Consider the following 24,996-nt stretch of genomic DNA (forward strand, 5'->3'; position numbering starts at 1 on the left):
CAGAAGAAAAGTTAATGTTTGTTGGACTGAACTGATTAAAGCCATCAGGATTTTTCAGTCTCTTTGCAGACTTGACAGAGAAACTGAGAGGGTAGTCATGTTGCTTCCAGATTTTTTTTTATCAAAAAGGTCATAGTGAAGTGATTGCTAGGCCCAGTGGATTTGAGGAACTACAGCAATTTCTGATAGAGAAAATCCAGGAAGATCCATGCTGTTAGAATTAAATCTTTCAAAACTGTCAGCTCTGCAACCTTGTGATTCAAGAATATTACTTCGGTGCTGTGAGGCCCAATCATTTGTTTATCAGGTGTACTGAATAGACAGAGCACTAAGAATTATTTCTAACAGAACACTCAGTCTTGTCTTTTAATGGATTGGAGCTTCTTTGTATTAGTGCTGGTGTCCACACAGCACTATTGTATGGGATGGGCTTAAGCTCATATTATACACAAGAAACTAGATTGCATAATAGAAGTGTTACCGTTGCTCTGTCATTTAAGCACATTAAAACTGCTAACTCTTCACATAAAAGGTTGACCATTGATTGGATTGTTGCTTCTATTAGGAAGAGAAAAAAAAAAAGAACATAATTAAGAATTTCTTTAATGCAATCCTGTGTATTTGTATAGAATGTATATGGGTTCCTACTTCCCCTGAACTCAATACGGCAGGGAATGCTTTCTACTTTCACCATTCCAAACCTATTTCCAGACAGTGCACCGCTCAAAAAAGGTCTTCAGGATCCACCTGCTAAGAATGCATCTCTGATTCTGTGACCTCCACAAGTAGCGATATTCCTGATTACTCCAAGTCTATGGTGCAAGAGTTTGTCAGCCAGCATTAATTTCTGTGTGCGTGTGCCCTCATACTTGTTATGTGAGACAGCAAAAGCCTGTTTGTCAATCTCAGTCATCTCTGACCCTCTCTCTATACTTCTCAGTACTCCTAACCTTCAAATGACAAGTCTGTCAGCAAAATGCGTGTGTAGACACTGTGCTGTTTGCATCAGTTCCAAAATGCCTCTATCCTTGACCTACAATGCTCCTGTCTTCAACAGCACTTCCATCACCACTTTGAAGCTTGGGAGGGGAAAGGGGACAAAAGGACTACAGTGCTACAATTCCTTCCTCCCTAATAGCCAATATTCTGTTGACTGTGTATTGACTTGGAATAGGAAATTCAGGTTCAAGCCTTGCTCCAAATACCACATGGTCCAGAAGCTGGATATCAGCCTACCAAATGTTCTTTCTCACTAGCTCATTTGGGCAGTTGTTTCTTTTTCTTTGTTTTTTGTCCATAGATTCCACTGGGAACTGAAACCATTCCCTGACAAAATTTTGATAAAATGTGGTATGTGTATGTGAAAAGTTTTGATTTCAATAATCCACATTTCTGGGAAAGAAATATTTCATCTGAAGGACAAGTGACCAACTCTACTGCTTCTACATTTGTTCCCTTTACTGTTTCACAGACAGTGAACTTTTCACCATTCTACTCTAAATCAAAATATAGCATATTTGCATAGGCCCCCCCAAAACAAACACAAAAAGGAAACAAAAAGTTTATTTCAATCTTAGTCTGAGCATAGCTGCAGAGTTGTGATACTTAACATCTTTAAAAAATGAAGAACAAAGTCATGAAAATGGTAGAAAAAGACAACCATTTTAGACAGCAAAGTTTAGTTTTGTTCCTATCACCTACCACAACAGATGTGTCAAAATTATGAGAAATAGGCTCCTTTGGTTGTCCTAACTCATGAACACTGACAAAAGTAGCTGTTTCTAAGATGCTGTTTGTTTCCATCATTAATCCCTCACTTTGAGGAGGTATAAATGTATTGTCCAGGCTGTTTACTGTCACTGCAGGCATGAATCAGTTGCCTAAACATAGACATAAATTGCCATTTTAGATGTCCTAGTATGCCGAAGACATCCACGTAGGGCTAACAGAGATGAGACAGGACTTGCAGGAGAGCCATGCCCTCCTAGAGCAGCAGATGAGGCCCACTGGAATACCATCAGTAATCTCAAATGGAACCAGACACCTATGTGTGGGCAGCCGAACTGAGCCCTAGTTCTTTACTGACATCTAATGAACGTGGTGCCCTTGTACATATTTAGACTTCTGTATATATGTTGGCATGTTAACCTCAAATTAAATCCTACCCTAAAGGTCTCATAGCTAAGCTTCAGCAAGTTTGGGGATCTTTTCACCTCAAGGCTGAGCTAGGAGGAAGGGACAATAAGAACTAAACGAGAATTGTGTCAAAATAGGTGAATAGTTTTTACTAAAAGAATGAGAAGAAATTTAAAGGATATAGAAATGCTACACTGGATTTACTTAAGTCAACAACAAAATAGATGTTTGGTCTAAATCAGTCTAGGCTCCCTCTGCCATTGATCACAAAGGAAATCTAAATAAAACCCTCTGACTGGATTTCCAACTTTGATGGCTAAAGTTGTCCGAGATGAACGTTGCCATTTCTTTCTGCATTTCCAAAACAAGACTCTGACTTTTTATTGCAAAATGGAATATTTTATTTAACATTGACCTAGAAAACAAGCAAAGTTGTTAAATAACCTCAACACAAAGTCACATATTGTGAAGTGAAAGACTGAGATTGCTTCAGCTGGTTATAACAAGAATCCTATGCTTCCTATTCTGCACTGCAATGATTGTTGAACTGGGGAGGGTTGGGGTTTAGCTGGCTATGTGACCCTCTTCTTTCTTTTCACACTTGGCTCCTATATGAGCATTTAGTTTTCTAAAGGAAGGCTTTTTATTTTCTTTCCCCTATCTAGATCCTCTATCATTTTATAATCTTCTTTGGCACGCTCATTGCCAATTTGTGGTATCTTCCTGTTCCTGGATATCTCTCCCACGCCCCTCAGCACAGGCACGCAGACACCACATCCTGCTCCTTCAAAGAAACCATACAAGTCTAATCTTTGTCATAGAGCTAAACCATCTCTCCTTGTAATCCCTGGATAGTCACACCTTCCAGCAGCATCTTGGTTGCATCTCCTAATCTCACGCTCCCCTCCATGTGAGAAAGAGTTTTTTTCTTCTAAAAAGAATGCAGAACATGCAACAATGAAAATTTCTCACCCCAGCTGCTCTGCAAAGCATCCTAATGCAGCCATGTAGATTCCCTTTACTTTCTCCCTCTCCCCTCATCTTTAATTCTGTTTTTGGGTCGCCCCCTAAAGGGCCCAAAATCTATCAGTTTTGATATCTCTGTGCTGTCCTAGCCTTGAAATATCACCTTACATTACCATAGCCCTCAGTCCTGYCTAGTGCCCCCAGCACAGTGTCTTGAGCCTCTCTTGGGCAGATAATATTTTAAACATTGGTATTGTATTATGTAATCCACAAAAGGAATCACAAATATATTTGCTGAAATATACTTGCTGTCTACAGCAGGACTGTCAGGATAGTAACCTGGGATCCAAGAAATCTGTATGCAGTCTGATCCGTTTAAGCTCTGTCCCTGAAAATCAGATTAGATGTCCCTCCTGCATTACTCATCTATCCTGGGAGCACTTGGCTCAGTAGATTAATACAAATTGGCTGTTCTAGGCTTTTCTGGCAAGTAAATAGGAGTAAACTACAACCTCCTTCAAAATCCACAGACCTAGGCTATGTCTTATAGTGGATTATGCAACTAGCCAAATTGGAGATGAGCTGCACAAGCCATTTCCTGGCAGAACCGGTTGGATGTCTGCTATGGCCCTTTGTTTTTCATATCATTACTCTGAAGGGTCTTAGTGAGGACAGCAGATGGTGTTCTTTCCTCCTTCCACACACTCCCACCAAGGGTGTAGTGCGTGGAGCATAGCCTCAGTCCAGAATCACTCAGCAGGAGAGCCTATACATTGCTGCTCCTACCACAGGAGCCCTCTTTATGTGCCTCAGTAGCTTCCTCTTAAAGTCATGGGACTGAGACTCACCAACCTATTCCCAACAGACTTGCCAACAATCATCACAACAGACAATGGGGTAGCACGCTCAGGGTTCATTTCAGCATTTGCAACACAAGGGCAAGTTAATCAGAAGAACCCCTTTTCCTTTGTGAGCACAGCCAGCCAGCATTCACCTGCTCACAGGATTACTGGGTAGGAGGTAAATGCTGATTTTTTTGGATGCACAGCACAAAACAGCCCATTAAAATCTTGTGGGATGAATATGCGGGTGGCCTAGTGCCTGTCTCACTGGGACAGGGTGCCAGGATATATTATATAAAGTGTTGATTTTTCCCACCTGTCAAATTGGATGTAGGAGAGCAGTCTTTTTCCACTCCTCCTTTCTGGCAACAGGCCCAGCCTTACACACTTCCATATAAGCTGGGCCCTTGTACCAGGACAGCTGCCCACGGGATCAGCCAGACACAGAAGCTATGCTAGTGCTGAAGATGGTGGCAGATCTCTTCTCAAGGATCAAGGGTATGCTCCTCCTCTTGTTCATCCCATGCCTTTGTTCTGGTCAGCCTGCACCTCCATTGCTGCGTTTCTCCAGCTTCCTGGGTCCTTCCAACATGGTCTACCTCCGCTGGGACCTTGATGAACAGGAGATGATGACCTTTGAGCTACAGGTCCATACGACTGGCTGGGTAGCATTTGGGTTCAGCCCTCATGGAGAGTTACCTGGATCTGACATTGTGATCGGCGGCATCTTCCCTAATGGCAGCATCTATTTCTCTGTAAGTTCAAGACTTCCTCTGCTTCCCCGTTTGCCAATGTCATGCTCTAAGTATATTGGCTTGAAAGCAGATAGGCACAACTGGCTGAAGATAGATGTCTAGGGCATTTGGGATGCTTAGTCTGCGTGGCCTCCAACTGAGAGTGCAGAAGGGGCCAGGTCTTGTGTCATGTCTGCTACCCCCACAGAGATACCTCAGATACCCTAAGGTATCCCAGATGGCGCTAGATGTTGTTGCTCAGGCAAATAAACTGAGCCTGTCTGCAGGCCAAAACCACATCCAGAACCAATTAGATATGACTGAAGCAATCACCTACCATGAAGCGAGAGAAGGCTCCCAGAAGTATAACTTCTGCTTCATCCAAACCATAGGTCAGTTCATCCAGAAGTTTAATGTGAAATGTCCACATTTTTTCTTTTCAAATCTCTTGATAGGCAAGATATAATTCAGGAAAATGACAGCCAATACAGTTTGCCCCATACAGATTTTGGGGAGAAAAAATAGTTTTAATTTCTCCCTTCCACTTACTCCCTCAACTGTCATGATTTTGAGTAGGAACCCACAGCCCAAGTGTACCAGGTTTGTGGTTTAGCTTTGCAAAGTAAAAGAGGCCTCCTTGGGGTAGCTCTGACTTCAGTGCAGTGAGTGGGAATCCTCCTACCTAAGTATAGATGTCTAAAAGTCAGGTATCTGGTTTAAGGTGGTTATCTGGGTTTCCTCAGTAGTCAGTTGAGAGATGTATTCACTTCCAAAGGTTGCTTCCTCCTGATTATTTTAAGTGTCTCCCTTAGGAATAGGATAGGATATACTTGGGACATGCCTCTATCTTTTCACTGACTGAAGGCAACAACTAAGGATAGATGCCTAATGTTAAACAGCTAAAGTTTAGGAGAAGAGAATGCTACTGAAAGTGCTGAATGAGAAATGATTTTGGTCTTTAAATGTGCAAGAGAAATAGCCAGTTTATTATTATTCAGACACAGAAAGAAAAAGAGTTTACACTGATGAAATGTTTGCAGCTTACAGGGTTTTTACATTGTTCAGCTGGGTTTAATTCCTTATTCAGAACAAAAGAAAAATGAGTTCTTGCCTGAAAAAATCTCTCTTGGTGCATTTCTAATGTGAGTTAAGTATGGAGGGGATGAGGTAGCTAGTCTCACTTATTTTTCAGTGGTGGGTTGTAAAACTTCTGTTGCAATATCCAGAGTTTTGTAACCTTTTTGTGATTGTGACATAGACAGTGAATTTTGTGGGGGTGACTGAAGCTACAGAAAAAAATATATGATCAGTTTAGAAGAAACAGTTGCTTGTTCTTTATTTTTGACTAATGATTAAAAAAAAAGTGATTTGAGGTAAAACCAAACCATTTAATTTTGTCCTAAAGGGAAAAACCTAAAATGAGAAATTGAAGCATTTGGTTTCAAAATTATTAAAATGAAACATTCCATCATTTTCAGATGAAGCATTTAACAATTTCAATGTTTTTCTGCATTGGTAGCTGAAACTCTTTGGTTAAATTAAAAAAATCTTTTTTTTTCCCCACAAAAGTTCCAGTTCTATTCAACTTTAATATATATCAGAAAATATTTCCCAATTATTTAGGTTTGTAGGCATTCAAATAAGCAAGCACATTAATGACTACACAAATCTACATTTGCTTACTAGGCTGTGTATCACTGCCACTGAACCCATGGTACAGACAGTTTTAAGGGAAAATATGCTAGTCACTGAAGATAGACTTTGTGGGTGGTTTTCTGTTTGTGCATCTTCCTTCTACCCATCCCTTTGCCATCCTTGGTTGCCATCCTCCTCTATACTGCAAACATAAAAAAAATCATTATCTGAGTAAAGATCAATGGGATCAAGAAAAACTAGCCAAAAATGTTTGTTTCACAGAGGTTTTTTTTCAGCTTAGCATTTACTGCCTTCCTCTTTCCTGAGGTATATTTAATTTTAAAGATTTTATTGGTTTTAAAATAACTAATTTTCAGACTCTCTCTGAATTTTTTTCTTTGAATGAAAGAGCATAGAAGCTAATTCAGAACAATAGGAAAACAAAAGATGTATTCTCAGACCGTGAGGTCTACCTTTGTAATTGGAGCATTTGGGTTAGAGAAAAATTGATCAGAGTATTCTGACAGTCCAAAGCTGTGGGTGAATTCAAGAAGAAAAAAGAATGTCCAAGAAGATACTAAGAAATTCAGCAAAAGCTGTAAACAGGTTTTGAAATCATCACTCCAAGGAGCAGAAATGGGAGGAGAAAATGCCAGAAAGAATTTCACATAAAAATATTCTTTCTTTAAGAACACTCTGGGAAAACTTTTCTATTCTCATCATCTTTCCAAAGTTGAGTTCTGTAACAAAACTTTTCAATGCAGCACTTAGCAGCATATTAGGGATACGTTTGCTATATTCTATTTCAGATCTCTCTTAGAGAGATTTTCATTTCATTTGCAACCACTGCCTTCTCATTTCTCTGGTCATTTTAACCCCTTTGCCACAAAAACACGATGTGATCTCAGTCAGTCAACCTAGAGTTTTACTCCTTTTATACTTTCCATTTCTTCCTGCAGCTGTGTGTACAATCCTGCCTTTTTGCCTTGTATTTTCATAGTAGCAATTATTGCAGTCCGTTGTGTTCCCAGTGAGATTTCTACGGGAACTAGACCTTTAGATGCTTTTCAAACACTGCCTCATATTTCTGCACCTTTTTACTGCGTAACAATTGCATTTGATGATCTCAGTCATATCTTATTTGACCTATAGAAATAAGTGTTGTTTATCTTTTTCCAGATGGTATGGAAAATCTAGCCAAAAGAGGTAAAATAGAAACTTCGGGTTGCCCAGAACGTTTTGTTTGAGCTAGGTGTTTTTCAAGAAGGCTTAGTTTGCTTCCCACCCTGTGTAGCTGAACCAGATGTGCTAAAAATGCCTCAGCCTGCATCAGGTCGCTCTCACTCAGGGAGCCAGGATGACCAGAGGCCATCCTCTAGGTGATGGGAACAGTGGCTGCTGTTACCTTGAGCAGTTGGATATGGTAAGCATTGGATGTGACTTCTCTTTGGTGGGTTTGTGGAAATTAGCAGTGAAAGCAGAAATGCTTTTTCATGAAGGGATTACTTTGATAATTATTCAGTTCCCATGAGCAATATTTAGAAATCTGACTTCTCAGACTGTAGAAAGTTTTCCTCTCCTCTCTATTGCCTTTACCACTGTTCCTTCTCTAGGATTGTCATGTTGTAGATGAGGCAACCCTTGAGGAAGATGAGAGCCAGGACTACCAACTGCTGTCACTGACAGAGGATGAGACCTTCACCACCATGCTGTTCAAACGCCACCTCCGGACATGTGACCTGAATGACCTGGATATCACAGTAAGAAAGCAGACTGATCAAGCAAATTCCAAAAAAAACCCTGCTCTTATGTCCCACTGTATTCCCATATCCTCCAGATTAGATGTGATAATGACAAGTTTTTCTCATAACAGTACAATACCAGGAATTTATAGAAAAATGCAGGAATATATTGCCACATTTATAGTCTCAAGGGCATTATATTGATATTTTCTTACAATGTCTTTCATCAAAGAATTGGGAAGATGTAAATCTCAAAATTTTCTGAAGCTTGAATACAACTCTTCAAAATTGTGCTTGTTTCTCTGGCTATCACTTGTTTGCCACATTTAAGCAGACAATCTAATATTGGAGATGAAGTTTTTCATTCACCTAAAGTCAGTACTTTGGTGATAATTGTGTTTGGGAAATTCAGAATGGTTTGAGAATTTTGGTCTTTCTCTCTTGGAAGAGCTTCCTGTTGATCCCAAATGACATTAAAAGCTTGGCCAACACAAAATGTTTTTTTAAGACAGTGACTTTTCAAATATGAGGAAAAAAATTGCTTTGTCAGAGTGTTCAAGCACACTGGACACTGACACAGTTTCAGAGCTCTGCATGTTTAGATATTGTGCACTGTTTCACCTTTACTTCAGGGATCTCTGTGTATATCAGCAATATCCAAGGCTTAGTCTTCTCAGAAATCTTCTCATTGTAGAATGCTATCAGGTTGGTTAAGCATGAATTCACCTTCATAAATCTGTGCTGATTGTTCTCAATCCTCTTCTTGTTCTTCACATGTCTGGAAATGGTTTCCAGGATTAGCTGCTCCAGCACTTTCCCAGGGACATAAGGCTGACTTGCCTGTAGATCACCAGAGCCTCCTTCTTGTCCTTCTTGATGATAGGGGTGACACTTACTGTCTTCCAGTCATCAGAAACCTCTCCTGATCACCATGACCTTTCAAAGATAATCAAGAGTGGCCTTGCAATGACATTTGCCAGCTCCCTCAGCACTCATGGGTGCATGCCGTCAGGGCCTATGGACTTGTGTATATCCAGCTTGTTTAAGTGTTCCCTAACCCAATCCTCCTCCACTGAGGGTGTGTTCCTTTCTCCAGACTTTCCCTCTGGTCTCCAGGGCCTGGAATTTCTGAAGGCCAGTTTTACATGTATCAAAACATTTAAACACAAAGCACTGCAGGTTCTGAAATCTTTATCAAATCCCTTACAGTTTTTTTCTGGCTTTCTTCCGTTTCACATACCACCATTTAAATATCCTGCATGTGTGTATATGCATTCTCTAAGTAAGTGTATGAAATGACAGTGGGTAAAACCTTGCTAGAGTCTTGTCCCATCAGCACCCCCTGCTTCAAAAAAAGCAGCTATTATGTCTGTGTCTGGAGGAATCTTGTGTGTTGCACTGCTTACTTTCTGTTGTGTGCTCTGGTGTAACGTCTGAGTGTCTGGGTATAACTACCTGTACCAAATATGCACATCTATGATATGTTTAGGCAACTTTTAACTGCATATGGTAGTATATAGTGTGTTTTAATAAGCATGCAGTGATATAAGGCATGTGTTGTGCAGTGAATGCATGTACATGGGAAGGAATGAAGGGGATTTTCCAATGAAACATTCTCATTATAGGTGGACACAGCACGCCTTATTACTGCATTTGGCACTGATGACACAGTCCAATTCTTTAAAGGCCAAAGGTTTTCCAAATCTCTTTTCTTGATGAGGTACAGAGATGCATCTGACTCAGCTGACCCCAAAATATTCTTCACCTATGACCTGAGGCTGGACAATGTAAGTATTGGACAAGAGCTTTGTCTTGCCTGTTAAAAAATTTCTCCTCCCTCTGCCTTTCTTTGCAGAATTGATTATGCCCACGCTGGAGGTTTGGGTTGCACAGGTTGAAAAATGGGCATGACTAATCTTGGAAATATGCAAATACAGCAGGAATGAAATAGGAAGGGATGGGCTTGTTGTGTGAAGGATAAAGGGCTTCTTTATTAAGAAAATACTGTAAGCTACAACCTGTTCCTTTGACTAGAATATAGGGAGCAAAACACAGGTTATGGTGCTATTGATTTGTGGTACAATTATCAACTCAAGCATGCACGTGTACAGCTCTAGTGTCTCATCCATATAGACCCATATAAAAATATCTGTAATATACTGAAGATATTCACTGATTCCCATCTTCGTATTATGGCAACAACATGATATCACAGAGAACAGAAATGCTGGGAGTACATCAGGAACAAAACTTAGTCAGTTCCCAGACTTTACTGCTGAGCAGTACCCACTTGGAGATGTGTATAGCTGAAATAAAGTCCTGGAGCAGAAGAACACTGTGGAGCTCCATCTGTGTAGAACAGATTTGGCTTTAAGACTTCAGGACTTTCTATTATGTGGAAGGCAGAACCTCTCATGATTGAAGATGAAAGTATTGATGCTCCCTAGGTCCCAAACTGTGCCACATCCGTGGCAGGCAGAGAGAGAATATTTAAGGTTGTGATATCAGTGGTGGCACTTGAACACAGACAGCTGAATGAGTAGCCAGGGCAATTTATGGCATGCCTAATTCTGGAGACTCAGTAACCCTTCCTCGGCAAGTACTCTGTCCATGGTCAGCTCTGAGGAACAACCTACCATCTGTGATGATTAGAGAAAGACAGAGTATCTCAGAAAAAGGGAGGTACAAATTTGTGCTCTGCTTGTGACTCCAGAGAACTGGCAGTCAAAAAATTTTGATGGAATGTGATGGAGGTTTCCCACACTCAGTTCATGTTATAATAGGCAAATTAGTGATGCAATTCCCTTTTGGAAAAATACTGAAAAAAAATTAAATGAAAAAGAATTTAAGATCTGGTGAAGCCGACAGATGTACTTCCCTTTCACCAGAATACAGCCTCATCTTCCTGATCCTTTAATCTTTTCTTTCATTGCTACCAAAAACCAATCAGTCCTTGCTAAATGCATCATCCTTCCTTCCCTTCCTGACTGGAGGACATGGGGTCTCGTTCTATGCTCCATTCTCCTTGGACTTGCCCCCTTTTGGGTTCTCCACTCTCATATGCACATTACTGGATTGCCAGGGGAACCTTTATGTGAATTGTGTATCTCTGTTTTTTTTCCAGTTTGCTGTTCCAGTTGAAGAAACTAAGTATGCCTGTACCTTTATCCCGCTACCCATGGTCAAGCAGAAACACCACATCTACAAGGTACACTGCTAGGCTGTCTTACTGGGGAAAAATAGGACAAGGCAGAAATGCCACTTGAATTCTGCTTGCAAGTCTGTATTTTACAGCATTTTTGAACTGTCTTTCACTGTCCCTGGGATGAGCCAGTTAATTTGTCCACCTTGTGTGAAGACATACTCTCTGTCTTGTTTCTGACTTTGGAAGCATCCTTGTCTATATGTACATCACACCTGAAGGAACCTTGCTACAAGTCTTGACTCTCAGTATAGTGAGCTCAGGCCATGTTACCTACAGATATCACTAAGAACAAAAGCAACCTCCAGAATTTTCTGTATTTGAAAAGAATGCAAAGGCTTTTGCTCTTGTCCTTGGAAATTGCTAGCAAAAAGTAAAACTAACAATTTCTGCAGTCCAGAGTTCAATATAAAATACACAAAATCAAGGAACAAAGGAAAGAAACAGGATTTTTCCATGGCAAGTCCAGCTTACTTCTTAAGATAAATTTACTCCGAAGTCAAACAACTCTTCTTAGTTTTGCAAGCTTTGAAGATTTAAAAATAGATGTTCCACTGAAGTGACATAAGGCAAAATTTCAGAAAGAAATGGACTGAAAAAGTAAGAATTTTAAAGTCAATCCTACAGAACAAACTGAGGGGGGTTATTCAGCTCTGGTGGTAAACATCAAGATTTTGAGATCTGATCTCACCAGTGCTGGTCAAAAGTTCAGTGATTAATGAACAGATTCAGGTTATTTACAGGCTTATTTTTAATTATCTTGGTAATAGTTGTTTTGGCACAACTGAGAGGGCAGTGAATTATAGTGGACCTGAGATCAAGGTCCCTTAAGCTGCTTTGCAGCCAAGAAAATGCTGTATGAGGTAAATTAATTACATTCCTAGTCTGGAATCGCACTGCCCAGCATAAAAGGTCAAACGGACATCCCTGTTATTCTGGTTGAGGGAAGGTATTTTAGGGGAAGATGCAAATCCATTCTGGGATATTAGACTCTGCTGGGTACATACTGAAATGAATAGATAAACAATCATCTTCAATTTACTATCCATCTTGCAAATCAGACTGTGTCTGTTTGTCCAAGCTCCTGTCCTTGGAAATTGCTAGCAAAAGGCAAAACTAACAATTGCCCTTCTCTTCCTGGTTGCCCGGGAAAGAAATATTTTAGGGTTGAAAATAACTTTTTTTGATTCTGTTTCTTGGTTACAGTTTGAACCTGTAATAACACCCCACAACATAACTTTGGTTCATCACATTCTGGTTTATGCCTGTGGCAATGCCAGTGTGTTACCCAGTGGCATAGATGATTGCTATGGAGCTGATCCAGATTTTGCCCTGTGCTCTCAGGTGCTTGTGGGCTGGGCTCTTGGGGGAGAGGTGAGTGTGAAAGGTTTGTTCCATCTCCTGTTTCTTGTTATGTCACACACTAAGGCTTTCATTTTGATCTTTTAATAGCATTGCCATTGATTTCACAAAATGCTCCTTGTGCTAGCACCGTACAAGAGGAGGAAGTGTACTTACTTGCCTTATCTTTTTTTCTGGCTCTGCCTCTTTTTCAGCATAATAAAATTAAAAGTTCTGTTAAACTGGTGCTTCTGATTAAGTGGCCTAGTTAGTAGTCAGGGCTGCACAAATTTCAGCATCTGTCTTGTGATGCTCATTCAGCCTTTCAAGGCAAAATGTATTTTGTATTTCTATAGTATGCATGTAGATGGGGAGGGAGAGACAAAGGACCTGAGTTTTAGATGAAGCCCTTAGACTCATTTTATTCAGATTATGCAGTGCCAGTGCTGATATGAAATTTGCTGCAAGAGTGTACATATGCTTTATATACATTTCATATTAAATACAGTATAAAAATAAAAATGAAACCAATCAAAATGATAAAGGAAAAATAAAATTTCAAAATTCTTCCTTATTCCAATTCAAAGGGAAAAGAAATGTAAATGGCAGTATTTACCACAGCATTCTGGTTTGTAACAATATCTAAATAAATATTCACAGATGCATGAAAATCAAAACTTCTTTTTTTGTAAATTTCCATTGTCTCTCAATCAATAAGAAAACAGAGGAGAGTTAAAACATAATTGCTCAATATAATTATATTCCTCTTCTTCCCTTTCCACAAGTCCTATCAATTTCCAGATGAAGCTGCACTCTCCATAGGGACACCTTTGGACCCTCAGTATATCCGACTGGAAATCCACTACAGCAATTTTGACTTGTTACCAGGTGGGTAATATTGGGCAGTTGTTTGACAAAGAACAGCCTAAGGATTGAAATCTCAAACCTCACCTACATACCTATTAGAAACCAGCTACTGCATGGAATCCTTCCTTAGGATATATTGCTTAGCACAAGCGTCAGGATAGTAAGACAAAACTGGCAGGGGCTCCCATTCAACAAGGAACTTTAACTCTGAAAACACAGACAGTTCTACCTGGTTAGACATGCCATGTTATAGAAAACCTGAGCACATCTGTCTGCTGTGATACTAGAGGGTATGTGGGAGTGTTAGGGGAATGTCAGGGAAACATGGACATGACGGAAAAGAGCAGCAGAGTTGGAAGGGACAGAGTGGCTGAGGGAGAAGTAGATGTATCAAGGGTCAGGATGGAGCCTGGAGAACGTAATACACTTCTTCTGTGACCTTCAGCACTCGCTTCCTATGATGGGTTGCAAAGGCTGCCACCATGGTATTTGTTATCATTTTACAGAAGAGGAAACAAAAGTGTGGCGTGATTTTATGGGAACTATCTAAGACTATGACCAGGACTAGATCTAGATGCACTGTGAGTGAAGATGCAGTCCCGGAAGATGTGAGACCCTGCACCTTGCATGACTTTGAGATGGCATTACAGTGCATCATACCACTGAGGGTAGGAGAGCTTAGACCTCCCTGCAGATCTGTGCCTGATCACAACCGAGTTGGGAAACAGTAACTATATGTGCTGCTACTTCAGGCCCCAGCTCTAATAAATAGCTAATATCCCCTCCTGAAGAAGGACCCTGAAGAAGGACAGGGAAGGATCCAGAGTCAGAGCAACAAGACCTATCTGGAGGCTCAGGGTAGGAAGAGGGCAGAGATAAGATGGAGATATAAAACAGGAAGTACAGGCAACTCAGAGTGCAAATATGAACAGGACAAACTGATACGTATAGGGTGCTAATAGTCACGCAGGGAATATCTAGATGCTGAGGAAAGTAGAGATGGGGACCTGTCTGGGTGCTGGGAAAAATGAGGATTCAGACATGCACGGGATGAATGGAAAGCTGAGAAGCATGTGAGCCAGAGATGTTACTGGAGCAGCTGTTGAAGGAGTGTTCATATTTGTTTTAAAGGTTTGATTGACAGCTCAGGGATACGAATCTACTACACGCCAGAGCTACGGAAATATGACGTGGCGGTTCTGCAAACAGGCATCTTCACTTTTCCTGTACATTTCATCCCTCCTGGAGCAGAATCCTACAGATCTTATGGCCTTTGCAATACTAGCCAGTTTGATGAAGTGAGTGTGGGGAAATCCTTCTTGACCTTTCCCACTTTGGACTTTCATCTTGCTCTAGACACATCCAAAATCAGTTTGGTGCAGGGTACCATCTTAGCCCCCATTTCCACATCTTGCAAAATGAATATCTACTCCAATATGACTGTTCAGAAGGTTTGGCATAGAGCTATGTAGTCATGTCAGAACCACGGCACAAACACCAATTCACCCCATTTAAGTGGAAGAGAAAAAAAAACAAAGGAAGCAGAGACTTCCCAAGACCCCCAAGGGAGTCTATTACACCACATGTAAGAAGCCCTTGTCCTACCATTGGTGTGTGGGATGGCAGGTGTTAGGCTGGGAGGATGCGGTGCCAGCTCTCAGGTCAAGAAGGCATCTCTAGAGCAGAGACTTAACATCCCTCTAAAAACAGCCAAGAGGTTGTTAAGGATAGTCAGGCTGGTGGCCTGCATGACCCAGGGGTCCCTCCCCTCCAGGCCTGCTAGATGTGAGGCTGACACTTTTCTCCATTCCCAGGCCCATCCCCTGCTGAGGCTGGGGGCAAATTTCAAAGACACAGACACCCTCTGCCCCACAACACACACACACAGCAGTCTCAGCCAGCCACAACCAGACCAACACAGACAGGAGAGCAGTGCGGTCACCCAACAGTGCCCACATAAGCATGGACAACACAAACGGTCCGATTCTGTTCCTTTTCTGTGGCTAATCAGGCTTAAATTTCACTAGTGGAGCAGACACACTCACTTACTGAGCTCCCATACTTACTCATATCTGTGGGTCTCTCTGACCTCTGGCCCAGACCACAAATCCTTCCAGAATCTGTGCCCAGACCCTGGACTCTTCATGCAGTCTCTGGCCTGAACCTTGAGTCTTTCCAGATTTTGGTGTCCTCCTACTTGTAAGCTAGTCCAGCTTGAAGTTTCCTGGTGGACCACCCCACTCCACCCCAAATACACAGGCACAAACACACATATACATAGAATAGAGAGCACGCTTGCACAGGAAAGAGTTGGGAATAGAGTTTAATAGGAAGATAGTATAGACTGCAGCAATCAGGCATAGCGGTTGGCCAGACAAGCTTACTGATTAGCAGTCAGCTAACAACTGGCTTCTTCTACTCCTTTCTCCATTTTCCCATGTTCGTTCCTCTCTTTCCCCACCTTTGATCTTTATCCCATAACAAATTCTGTACGTTCCCACAATCCACTTAAAACATCCCATAAGTTTTACACAGTCCCACAGTCCCCCTTGAACGCCACATAATAAGTTTGTTCCTTCCTATGAGACCTGTGGTAATCTTGCTTTTCTTCCTCTTATCAGTTACAAAGATTCTCTCTGCACCGCTTCAAGGTTACTCATGGGTGATTCCTTTAATGGCCCACTGATCAGTCTTAAGATTTCTGCTTTTCCTTTTTCCAGTATCTTCTGGTTTTGTTAGGGTGTCTGCAAGTTTAATTTATTAGCTCTTCCGTACCTTAACTTTGTTTTTTTATGTTGAACAACTGCTGGCAAGATATCTGTGCAGTATCCAGCATGAGGTATCATAAACTTGGACATCTATGTCAGGGTACCTAGAGCAAGATAAGCAATTTTCAGAAAGAAACTCTACAGCAACCTTTAAATAACTGGTGGGATACTGGAGGGAATGGGCTGAACTTTTTTTCAAAAAAATTATTAAGCTGACATTTACTGACATGTCCATCAGACTTTGGATTCCATGGGCAGGCCTAAGATGTAGTGCTGAACCCTGACTGCCGGGCTCTGACCTTCTGCATTTTGCACTGCAGATGAATGGGATGCCAGTTCCAGAGCTGCATGTGTTTGCATACCTCCTTCACACCCACCTGTCTGGCAGAGGAGTGAAAGCTGCCCAATACCGGTAAGAGAAGCAAACTCTGGGGATCAGTCCCTGCCTCCTGGGCTGGAATGGCTGAGGATCATGTTCCTGGGCTAGTCTCTATTTGTCTGTCAGTGTAGGAGACTTTGGCTGGGAATCAGCACTGTCTGGATTGCAGTACAAAGAGCTGTCAGTTCAGTGGAGAGTAAGACTGTGCCTATAGAGTTAAATAAAGCAGGTCCAGGCAGTAAGCTCAAGCACTGGACTGCTGTTTATCCACATTGGTCACTCCTAGAAGGTGCCCTTACATGAACTTGGCCCTGCAAGCCAGATGCAGCCTGATGATAGGCAGACACAGTCCTAGGGATTGCATGTGCCCATTCACATGGGCTGCAATGGCAAAACTATGACAGGTTTGGCTTCCTCCACAGTCCTCCCACACTAAAGACTTCAGCACACCTATGCACCCCCGATCACACCCCAGCCCATGAAATACATATTCTCAGTTTCAAGCTATGAAAACAGCAATGTATGGCTTGCAGCATAGCATTTGAACACGACTTCAGCCACTTTGAACTGGAAAATAAACAAGAGATAACAAATAATTGTAACTTAGGCCAAAGAGTCATCACACAGCTCCAAGTGCTTGCTGGTGTGGATAAGAGGCCTGTCTCCTCATTAGGTTTCTAGTTTCAGAATAACCCAGCATGAGACAAGAATCACACCACAGCCAGTAAGAGTGAGGCAGGCACTTAGTCACCTGTCACTTAGCCAGAGAACAATCCATGGCACTATTTTAATAAGCAATATGGGTGCCCGAGAGGTTGCAGCTACACTCTCCTAGAGTGCTTACAGTGATACCTTCAAGATCAAATTCCCTGCTGACCTGCACTGCATTGTTGGTGCACTCTCCAGGGTGTCATGTGAATCCCATCTGCAATGGCAAGGGGAAACTTTGGCATTGGCTGGCCCTTGTAGTGTCCTCTGGGACTCTCCCTTGGGCAGTCCACTTGTTCCACACATAGGAACACTTTTGGTTTGAACAACTCAAATCCTGCAACATATTGCACAAGATGTGGCCCCACTTGGCTGTGCTGTCACATCAAATACCCAAACCCTTGCACTGTCTCATATACTGCCTCACATACTGACTCTTTGCAGAAACTCCACACATATTGGACTGATCATGTAGCCACAGAAGGAACCTGAACTGCATTGAAGGCAAGCTGCAAAAGACAGGAGAGTGCCTGGCTCCCAAAATCAATGCAGAGCAGTTTAGTCTAGCAGGGCAGATATTATCTAGTTTGGCCTCTGAGCACGCATATGAAATATCATTCAGAATAATCTAGATTGTTCTAAAGTGGCACATCTGCCCCTGTAGATGCACTTTTACAAGTATCCTAAAACACCCATGGGCACTCTACACTCACACATGCTTTACACATGCTGACCCCCGCCCCCCATTCCTCATTGTCTGCCAAAGGCCAGCCTGACAGTTCCCTGGCCTGCTGTGTCTTGGCCTTTGCCAAGACCACTTCTTAGGAATGAGTAAGTCTTAGCTCAGATCACATTCTGTTGCTCCTGGATGTGCTTCTTGGGGATGGCATTTGGCATGGGCAATTGGCTTCCAGCACACTAGGCAATGCACAGGGCTGCAGGCTTAGGACTGGCCTCACTTTGAGCATGCCTCTCTAGCCAGTCCACAGGCATGCTGAGGAATGAGGCCAAGAGACTAGAAGCTCCTTCAAAGGCAACCTCAGAAAAGTAGAAATAGCAAAATTTTCTGATGAATATTTTCCCATCTCTGGCCAGTGGCATCTGCAAAGTAGCAGCCTCTGCAGTCTAACTGTTAGATGCCAAAGGGAGGGAAAATGTTTCAAGAACCTCGGGAAACACACTTGGCCTGCTATAACTGGACCAAAGACAGGGGGATTTTGTAACTCAAAAGGTGCATTGTGAATATGCCCATTTCCCCATATGTGGTCCCCTATACCTGTCTGTGTTCCTCAGGAATAGCATATTATAGCTTGCATCTGTGGTTGTTTCTTGGAAGAGGGGCAAAGGACACATCAATAAAATCTATTAGCTTCAAAATCATCTCTCAGTTTCAATGCTAGTGATCTCCAGCCCAAATGGGCCTGACACTTGGACTGCTATGCAAGATAGCAAGAGAAGGGGAGTGAGTCTTTCCTATGTCTTGCTAGTTAGCACCTTCCAGGTGCATACACCAACCAGCAGGGAGTGATATAATCAAAAGGGGTATTCTTGGGCTTCAGAAGAATATGGAAGATTCTGCCACTTTACCAGGAATCACTTCAGGTCTGTCTAGAGAGGACTAGAGTGACAGTTCAATTTATTTAGCATGAGCATGTATTTGGGAAAAGATTTTTACAGACTTTACCTTCCTTGGACCATGTCCTGAAGCCACCTCAAGCAGACTCCAGACCAGAATGTCAAGTGTTTGAAATACCTTCTGAACAGACATGATCCAGGCCTAGGCAGAGGTTGGAGTAGCTATTTGGGGAGGGATTTTTCTAGTAGCACATATAATGTCTGTGTTGCTCTCAGTCACTTGCCCAGTTAGTGGAGCCTCCAAACTCTTTGGAGGTTGACCTTGGCATCATAGAGCAGACTGGGATCTTACTTCTAGCAATTTAGGGCCTTTCTATGGTAGACTCTGGCTGAGAGTTTTTCTCTGGATGGTGTTCTTTCTGGAGCCTTTAACTCTGGGCCTTGGTAACACAGCTCTGTTTCCTTTTTAGGGGCTTAGTTTCAGAATAGCCCAACATGGGCCAAGAGTCACACACAGACAGTATGAGTGAGGGAGGTAAAGCTATTTTGTTCCACACAATAGTAATAGTTTTTGGCTCCTGCTCTTCAGGCAAATCGCATGGTACACATAAACTGTGTGTTACATGACATAGCATCTTGTTTCTTGACTTGGTGCCCTGAGATGTTCCCCATCTCTCTGCCATCACCTCCACTGTGTCATTCAGGTACCGCTGAAATTTGCCTAATCCATGCTATGCCTATAGTATTCTTTTCAAGAAAAGGCATTGAAGTCCTCAGCCATATGGCAGGGCAATGCTGGAGGGACCAGAGACTGCCTTATGCTATGCAGATCATGAGGTAAAGTTTCAGACAATCCCTGAGAGAGCAGCGTAGAAGATGCCAGTGCAGACTTTTGTGAAGTCTGGCCTTCAAGCCAGACTTCCTCCCAAGTCAATTTTGCTAAAACACATAGCTGAATAATGGTGTGAGCCCATCAGTTCACCAGCTTTAGAGTTGCCAGGAGTCACAAAGTTGGCCTAGCACAAGCAAGCAGGGCCTGTGACAGCTACTAGAAGGGCTTTTCCATGGGTACTACAAGGGTTTGTGAGCTAGATGCCTTGCTCTGATGATGACCTAGGTGCTCTTTGCAGTGTGCAGTGTGGATCTACCTAGGAAGATCTAAGGACCTGTAACAGAGATTGCAGAGGTGGTGCTCAAGCCTGAGACTACCTCAGGAACAGTATCACAAAGCACTGTATAGAAGTAGGAAGGACGAATTTATACCTGATACATGTGCACCTGCAAAGGAGAGCCTCAAGGGCCTCCCAACTCCACTCTGTGCTAGAGTTCGAGAGTCTTTTGGGGGAGGGATGTAATGCGAGTATTAGAGTTCTTACTTCTGGAATCCTAGACTGTCATCCAAAAGGCCAAAGATTCAAGGCACAATGATTAGTGCAATATAAAAAGTTCTGATTTGGATTCCAAGGCAAAGAGGGTGGGCGTGAATTTTGAAGTGTGTGCTTTGGGACTGACCTGGAGTAGATTTTTCTGGTTTCTGTTTATTTCTTCCAGGAACCAGTTATTCCATACCCCTTCATGCAAACACTATAACTTTCTCCCCTTCTTCATCTTTACCAGGAATGGTGAGCAGCTGGGGATCATCTGTGAGGACAATAAGTATGATTTCACACTGCAGGAGATTCGGGAAATGAAGGAAATCCTCACAATCAAACCAGTATGTTCCTCCTCTGGGATATAGCTGTGGGCTGGCAGATTGGGGAAATGGTTAGTGTCAGAGATAGCGGAACACATTGACACATTCTTTCCTTCAATCTGTTTTAGATTTTGGCCTATTGTTTTCACATAGTTTCCTGGTTCCACATGTAGGAAGTAGTTTTGTGTGCTTTGTCTGTACAGCTCTGACAGTGTGACCTACTGTGTTCCCTAGGGGGATGAGATCCTGGTGGAATGTACCTTTCAGACACTGGATCGGTCAGGGATTACTTTTGTAAGTTTGCTTTTCTACCTACAAATTATCCATTGCATTTAAAATTAGTTTATCCCCGTTAAAATCTTTTAGGCAGACAGGTCTCTGTTCCTCAGCCAAACACAGCACTGGCAAAAACTTCTTGGGTCAGTCAAACACATCCTGAGGCATGCCTCCCACGGTTGCTCCATAGCTGGAGAGCAGCTCTCCAGCAAGCTCTTCCTACAGGCTTGTGAACAGACCCCAAGGCAATCTTACATCTAATACTATATAAGCTAGCTCTTGTCTAAAGATTCAAGTGCAAATAGTGAAACTTGCAGCTGCACTGGCTGAACATCTGGATTTAGTGGACAGGCTGAGGTCAAATACAGAAGCTGACCTAAGTCAAATCTGATTTGGACTTCTCAAAATGTAAAGACATTATTTTCAGTTCTTCTTGTTCAGATCCCAGCCATCTGTTTAATTATGCTCTTTTGCAGAATGTAGCACATGAACAACTATTGTTAAACTAGGCCTCACACTGACTTATTTTAGAGAAAATGCCATGCAGAGGAGTTAACAATGCAATTGCAATTAAAGATATGCACAAGATACTGTGATTCAACCTGAAGAGGATTCCAGAGTTTGTATCCACAGAGAGTGATACTGCTTGATTTGGCTGGCCTCATTCCAAAAATAAGGATCAACTGACAAATGCTTATCTGGATGTAGCTTTCAGATAATTCTCTGGCTGTTTTAGTTGGACTTTGCAAAGTTTCAGATTTGGGGATCCTGTAGATTGAAATATAAATATGGTAGTCTCCCTGAAGGAAAGAATAAGTAGGTTTAGATTATAGAGACTACAGAGCAGCCTGTTTATCAGACCATTGGGAGGATCTGTTTATTTTCTATGTATCTAACTCCTAGACAAACAAATAGATACATGTTTTTCACCACACAGGAGAGGAGGGACACAATGAGAAGAATATTTCTGCTCATTTTGTCTCAGTAGACCTCTGAGTCATCATTGTGTCTTTGCAGGGTGGGCCAAGCACCATGAATGAGATGTGCCTCACATTCCTCTTCTACTACCCCCGTAACAACATCTCCAGTTGTATGGGCTACCCTGACATTCTGTATATTGCGCATGTACTCAAGCAGGAGGCCTCAGAGTGAGTCCTGAACCAAAAATGTTTCTCAGGGTAGCAGAGTTAAATGTAGCTATGAAGAATGATAAACAGAAAAAATAATGAAAATAAGATGTTGCTGATTGATAGGGAAGATACGGTCACATACCTGGATCTGTCAAGCTAAACTCCCTTGTTGCAGGAATTTATCAACCGTGATACCTTACCAGCCTCTTTTCCTTTATCTTTTTTTTCCCTTCCTTTCTTTTTTCTGCTTTCCTCATCTTCTCACTGTTTGTGTTCTCCGCTTCCCCATTGTCCCTTACCTCTCCAGTACAATGGAAGGAATAATGGCCATGGACCTTCTTAACTGGGACAATGAGACCATCAAAACTGCAGAGAAAGCAGCCAAGGAGGCAGATCAAGTAGTTGCAATTAAAACAATTAATGTAAGTAAGTGTCCCCTTCTGAGAAGTTTGTGGTTGGGGAAATAGAGTCAGCTTGGAGGTTCTGAGAGTAAAACACACTTGAGAGACAGAGCCAGCACCTAGCACCTCGGATGACACCAGCTACTCAGAGCTTATCCACAGCTATAGGAACTGAAAGAGACGACGTGAATTATGAAGTCCTTTCTCTTGGGCTGCAATTGCAAACAACTGTCCAACAGTAATTTAGTCATCAGTTAGCCCTGAACTAGCAGAAAAAAAGCTCTTGCATCTTGGTAATGTTATCACGCTTAACAGGTGATACTGTTGGGAGGGCATTTTTGACACAAAGTTATCACAAGGCAAGAAAATAGTGCTGAAGGTCCCTCAGGTGATGTGTACAGAAAAGGAGTTAGGATAAGCCAGAAAATCCACAAACATACCTTTCTGGCTTTTATCTACCTAACTGCATTTCAGTGAATCAGGCTGATACCTACTCACTTTACAGATAAATCTGGGGAAAAAAAATCTTAAACTTGAGAAAGGATCAAAATTCCATCTTCCACTCCTCTCTCAGAGAACTTCCCTGCTGTCAAATTAGAGACCCAAGTCCTGACTTTCTCCAAGATGACAAGTTATGTATCCAGACAGCAAGAAAATTGACAAAAAGACATTCAAAACTTGCAGTTTATCCCAGGGGTTTAGTGGTTCCCACCTTAATCAAAAACAGAACATGTAATTTTATTTTTCCCTCTTTCCTTTCATCCCCAGGAACTGCAGAAAAATGAGAGAGGTTTAATCAGAGACATTATTATTCCAGAGCGGGCTGCCTGTCACAATATTTCTGAAAACCTCTCACTATCAGATCTGAGGGCTGCCACAAACCTTCGTTTGGCTGCAGTGCACGGGTCTGAGTCATCAACCACCAAAGAGATGTCTTCACTTTTTCTTCTTTCTCTCACACAGCTGGTGTTTGCTTGGCTTATCTTGTCCTCTGAGCTTTGGATGTAAAGGACAGAATATCAGCACAGATCACCAACCAGCTGAAGAAGTCCCTACAGTTACCATCTGGTAGCAGGGTATTCCAGATCTGATGGTCCTGGGACCATCAGGCCATTCGAAGATATTTATGTAATAGAAAATTCTGTCCCTTTGGCAGAAATAGCTTCAACACGCATTGGCATTTATTTTAGTTTCATAAAAAATATTTTCTAGTATAGTTCGTTCTGAAATCAGAAAAGCAATGTACTATAGTGCAGTAAAAACAGGACTACAAGGGCATCTCTTTAATAGCTGCTGATGTAAAAAAAAAAAAAAAAATCCAGAGCTTCCGTAGATAGGCTACTACCCTGTATTTACTCACTGACATTTCAGTAATCTAGTCTCAAGCTACATACATACTCCCTGTAATTAGGTCAGTGTAGAAAACTAGACTCCTTACTTATTCAAACATTTTAATTGCTAATCCAAATAATGCATTTGATTCTAAAAATAGTCCTGCCATATCCAGCAACTTCAAAAGAGAAGGGTCTTGCAGTCATTGGCATAGAATTTACCTGCTGATTGTCATGTAATAATGAGGCAATGTCTGGGTGTTTATTAAATCATAGATCTGATACATGGTCAAAATGTAAAGCTACAGAACCCTTCAAGAATCCTAGGCCTTGGGATTAAATATATGGTTAGTCTATCACGCTGGGTTTTTTTTCTGTTTTCCTTTCTAATGCTACATGGATATTTTATTGCAATGTGACTTCTGAGGACTTGTGATTCTGAAATTAAATTCAGTGTTGCTCCAACTTCAACACTGTCATGATTTTATACAAAGCAGGATAGGACTACCCCAAAAATCCATCAAAATGTTCTTCACAAACCAAGACCCATTTGCATAGAATGTTTTATTATAAAAAATTGTTGATATTTTATTGTGAAAAGCACAATTTTCCTTTCTTATCTTTTTCTTCCTTTTTCTCAAAAGTTCTTTTTTCAGTAGAAACATTTCAGTTAAAAGAAGATCTTTTTATATAAAATGTTAAAGCGGAAAGGAGGTGAAAAAACTTCTGGACCATGCGTGGTAAAGGATGTTGTGTTTTGTTTTGTTTTGTTTTATAGTATGGCTTGGGGCAGACTATCATCCAGAACGCAGTCTTTTTATTATCCACTCACAATGTTCTACTATGAAAGTCAAAAACTTCATTTTAACCTAATGGGAGAGTTACTGCATAGTGTGATAGCAGTAATATATGGCTAAACAAGATATTTAACTTAGAGTTCCTCTGGAAGTTTTGAGAGGCATGAACTGAGCAAAAAATATTCCATAAAGACATGAAACAGATCTATTGTATGTGTCAGGAAGCACAAGAATAATATCTTTGCAAAACCCTTCCAATCTATCTCATTCTTTTAACAAAAATCCTCCTTTTTACATACCATTATATTTCTTCTGGCAAGGCAAGAGTTCAAAAGTGTCTGCCCTGCAAGGAATTTCCCACCATTTTTGAGTTTCTAAATAACACTTCCTAAGTAAAAAGAGAGAAGAAACAAAAGAGAAAACACTACATCCATATTTCTTGCATCCATTTAAGGTTTGAAATTTTTCATGTG

General features: G+C 41.6%; 1 protein-coding gene across 1 annotated transcript; it reads left to right on the plus strand.

Annotated features, from left to right (window-relative positions):
• Positions 1-4,425: 4,425 nt before the first annotated feature.
• LOC112971494 (putative DBH-like monooxygenase protein 2) lies at positions 4,426-23,403 on the plus strand. The gene is made up of 13 exons (XM_026076959.1): positions 4,426-4,699; positions 7,927-8,073; positions 9,681-9,842; positions 11,180-11,263; positions 12,464-12,631; positions 13,384-13,486; positions 14,597-14,763; positions 16,554-16,645; positions 20,513-20,609; positions 20,823-20,882; positions 21,882-22,012; positions 22,302-22,416; positions 23,164-23,403. The coding sequence occupies exons 1-13, from the start codon at positions 4,445-4,447 to the stop codon at positions 23,401-23,403; spliced, it is 1,821 nt and encodes a 606-aa protein (XP_025932744.1). The 5' UTR covers positions 4,426-4,444.
• Positions 23,404-24,996: the final 1,593 nt, after the last annotated feature.

This window comes from Apteryx rowi, unplaced genomic scaffold (assembly GCF_003343035.1).
Source record: "Apteryx rowi isolate R43461 unplaced genomic scaffold, aptRow1 scaffold_445, whole genome shotgun sequence".
NCBI lineage: Eukaryota > Metazoa > Chordata > Aves > Apterygiformes > Apterygidae > Apteryx > Apteryx rowi.

Bases quoted from the DNA above. Each gene is read 5' to 3' on its own strand.
- LOC112971494 (XM_026076959.1), top strand. From the start codon at position 4,445: ATGCTCCTCCTCTTGTTCATCCCATGCCTTTGTTCTGGTCAGCCTGCA. The intron at 20,883-21,881 runs GTAAGTTTGCTT...GTGTCTTTGCAG, and splicing joins ATCGGTCAGGGATTACTTTT to GGTGGGCCAAGCACCATGAA. The intron at 22,013-22,301 runs GTGAGTCCTGAA...TTACCTCTCCAG, and splicing joins CTCAAGCAGGAGGCCTCAGA to TACAATGGAAGGAATAATGG.